The 3,296-nt window shown below is 69.2% G+C and overlaps 1 protein-coding gene across 1 annotated transcript in view; it reads left to right on the top strand.

Moving 5' to 3' along the window:
• LMOD1 (leiomodin 1) overlaps nt 1-3,277 on the top strand; it is a 26,787-nt gene extending 23,510 nt beyond the window's left edge. Inside the window, exons 3-4 of the mRNA XM_019638002.1 lie at nt 4-867; nt 1,494-3,277. Of these exons, the coding sequence (XP_019493547.1) occupies nt 4-867; nt 1,494-1,520 (891 nt within the window). The 3' untranslated portion in view covers nt 1,521-3,277. The remainder of the gene's footprint in view (nt 1-3; nt 868-1,493) is intronic.
• Nucleotides 3,278-3,296: the final 19 nt, after the last annotated feature.

Below are 3,296 nucleotides of genomic sequence, written 5' to 3'. Positions count from 1 at the left end.
GCCGCAGAGGGGGGCCCGGCCCAGGAGGAGGCGGCGCCCGGCGTCTTCGACGAGGCCCTGGAGAGGGTGCGGAACAACGACCCCGGGATGACGGAGGTGAACGTCAACAACTCCGACTGCATCACCACCGAGGTGCTGGTGCGCTTCGCCGAGGCGCTGGAGTTCAACACGGTGGTGAAGGTGTTCGCGCTGGCCAACACGCGCGCCGACGACCACGTGGCCTTCGCCATCGCCATCATGCTCAAGGCCAACCGCACCATCACCAGCCTCAACCTGGACTCCAACCACATCACGGGCAGGGGCATCCTGGCCATCTTCCGGGCCCTGCTGCAGAACAGCACGCTGACCGAGCTGCGCTTTCACAACCAGCGGCACATCTGCGGCGGCAAGACCGAGATGGAGATGGCGCAGCTGCTGCGGGAGAACGGCACGCTGCTCAAGCTGGGCTACCACTTCGAGCTGGCCGGGCCCCGCATGGCCGTCACCGGCCTGCTCAGCCGCAACATGGACAGGCAGCGGCAGAGGCGGCTGCAGGAGCAGCGGCAGGCGCAGGCCGGCGGCGAGAAGGCGGCCCTGCTGGGGGTGCCCAAGGTCGGGGCCCCGGCCAAAGGCTCCCCCAAACCCTCCCCGCAGCCATCGCCAAAGGCCTCCCCCAAGAACTCGCCCAAGAAAGGGGGGGCTCCGGCCGCTCCCCCCCCGCCCCCGCCTCCCCTGGCCCCACCGCTCATCATGGAGAGCCTGAGGAACTCACTGTCGCCAGCCACCCAGAGGAAGATGGGGGACAAAGTCCTCCCCGCCCAGGAGAAGAACTCGCGCGACCAGCTGCTGGCTGCCATCCGCTCCAGCAACCTCAAGCAGCTCAAGAAGTTAAGTAGGTGGGGGAGGCGGGCAGCGGGGTGGGCTGGCCGGCCACGAGCCGGCTCGGGCTGCGGGCAGGATACACGCCCAGGGCCTTCGGGCCCGTCCTCCTGCCTCCAGACTGGCCACACCTGTGGCCCTCGGAGGGCGGCTGTCCTCCCTTCCAGGAGCTGCTTTTTGCCTCTCGCAGCAGCCTCACCTTCTCCACCTGCAGCCAAACCTGCCTCTCCCCCAGGACCCACCCCTTCCCGCCCCAGACTGACTTGTTCCCTGGGCAGCAGCCCCGTCCGACCACCTATCCACAAAGTGTCTGGGAGCCTCCCCATGACAGACGTGCAGTGCCCTGGACACAGCCCTCCAGGCCCTGCTCCTCAAAGCCCTGTCCACCCCACCCCCCCCGCCCTGGGTGACGGCCTCCGTGGCCAGCTGGGGCTAGACACCAGGAGACAAAGGACAAGCCCGACCGTAATCACAGTGGTCACGGATGGCAGCCAGCTTTCACAGAAAAGGGAAACGGCCGCCTGTGTCAGCACCCCGTTTATTCATGCCCCAGACGAGGGCTGAGGTGTCTGCCCCCCGGAAGAGGGCGGTGCCAGGCGCTCCCTCCACTAAACGGTCTGCGCTTTGCCCCACAGGTGGAGGTACCCAAGCTGCTGCAGTAGGAACGGGCGCCACCTCCGCGGCCGCCACCGCCCCGGCCTCGCCTCCCAGGGCCGCACAGACCCCCGCACCACCGCTGCTGCCCGCTGCGACGTCCCTGCCGTGCCGGGGGACCGCTGGAGGCCTAGCCCACACTTCAGGGCTCTCTTCCTGCTCCCCTTTTCTTATCGCTGAGGCTCTCCAGGCTTTTCTTCTCTACCTGGAGCTGAAGTTCCTGGACAAGGAGAGTCCTCGTAGCCCGTCACCGAGAAGATGGCATGCCTGTGGCTGGCAAGCTGCACAGGCCCGTGCGCCAGGAGAGAGGTGCCGCAGGGACGCCGCCAGCCCAGCCCACTGCCCTCCAGGGCCAGGATTCAGGCCTCTGAGGAGCCCTTGGGCAAAGCAGCGGCTGGTGGCCCCCGTGCAGGGCAGCGGCAGAAAACAGAGGCGTGAGGGCCAGGGGACGAGGAAGGCGGGGCTGAGGATGCCCCCCAATCCCTCCTGGGCCAGGGCGCAGGTGCACGGGGCTGGCGGGCGTGGGTTCCAGAGAGCCACACACAGCAGCCTGGCCGGGAGCTTTGATGCCAAAGTGACATTTCCCCCACAGCCGCCTGCTGCTGTGTGAACGGCTGCGTCTGTCTCCCATAGATTTTGATAATATATACAAGCCTTTAGCTGTGCGGTGTGCCCGCCTCTGTACTGTGCCGAGCGCCCGGAGGCCCACCCGGGCTCCCAGCCATGGCCCCCGAGCTGGCCATTAGACAAGTTCACCTCTGCAGAAAGAACCGTGTGGGGACACCTTACCCACTGAGCTGGCCGTCAAGGCTCAGGAGACCGGTCCTGCCCCGTGGGGCTGCCCTCAGGGGTGACGGCGAGTGGGGCCCAGGACCGGGCTGGTTTGATACCACCACGCTCAGGGGTGCTCACTCCAGGACTCCCTGACTGTAGGCTGGTGGCCAGCTCCCAACAGCGGCCACAGGCCCAGGAAGTGGGCAGAGAAATGACGTGACCACTTGGGGAGCAGCGCCCCCCCAGACCCTACTCACGGAGCCCACTCCCTGCCCTGGCTGCCCTCCTGACCAGAGGGAGCCCCCACAGCCCCACTGGGGTACATCGCAGGCATCCTTCTGGTTTGATGGCTTAAGGGTGCTGGCACCCCCACCCCCACCCCCCAGCACTGCGGCACTGCCGCCTTGGGTCTGGGCCACTTGCAGGGGCACAGCAGTGTCACCATCTTTGGGGTCCAGGCGGGGCCCCTGCTAGGAAGCAGGGTGGTTGTGTTACATCCGGCCCCAAACAGAGGGCGGGCGAGCGGCGGGAGCAGAGTCAGATCCCGGGGCGCGCGCAGCCCCGCGCTGTCCCAGCACAGGGGCCTCCGGGGCGGCGGCCCCCGCCTGCCCGTCCGCGCCGCCCGCCTTGGCTGGGGCTTCAGTCCGCCGGCCGCCCTGCAGCCCCGAGTGGGCGCCCCACGTCCACGTTGCAGCTGAGGCTCCGCCCAGAGAGCCTGGCGGGCAGCGAGGGTCGCCCCGCGCGCCGACGACAGCGCAGCTCGGGCGCCGTGCACCCGGCGGACGGGACGCGCAGGGCCCAGCTCAGCGCCCGAGGCCGCCGCCGCCGCCGCCCGAGGCCGCGCTTCCCACCAACCTGCAGAGGAGACCACGAGGCTGAGCAAGCCGAGCGCTTCTCCCGCCCACGCGCGCCAAGGCGTCGCCCCGGGCCGAGGCGGGGGCGCAGCGCCACCTGGCGGCGGGAGGGCGCGGGCTCCCGCGGGGTGACGTCATCCCCCTCCGGCCGCGGGA

Source organism: Hipposideros armiger, unplaced genomic scaffold (genome assembly GCF_001890085.2).
Source record: "Hipposideros armiger isolate ML-2016 unplaced genomic scaffold, ASM189008v1 scaffold_37, whole genome shotgun sequence".
NCBI classification, from domain to species: Eukaryota; Metazoa; Chordata; class Mammalia; order Chiroptera; family Hipposideridae; genus Hipposideros; species Hipposideros armiger.
The sequence above is the reverse complement of the archived record's forward strand: the minus strand, read 5'-3'. Positions and strand labels throughout refer to the sequence as shown.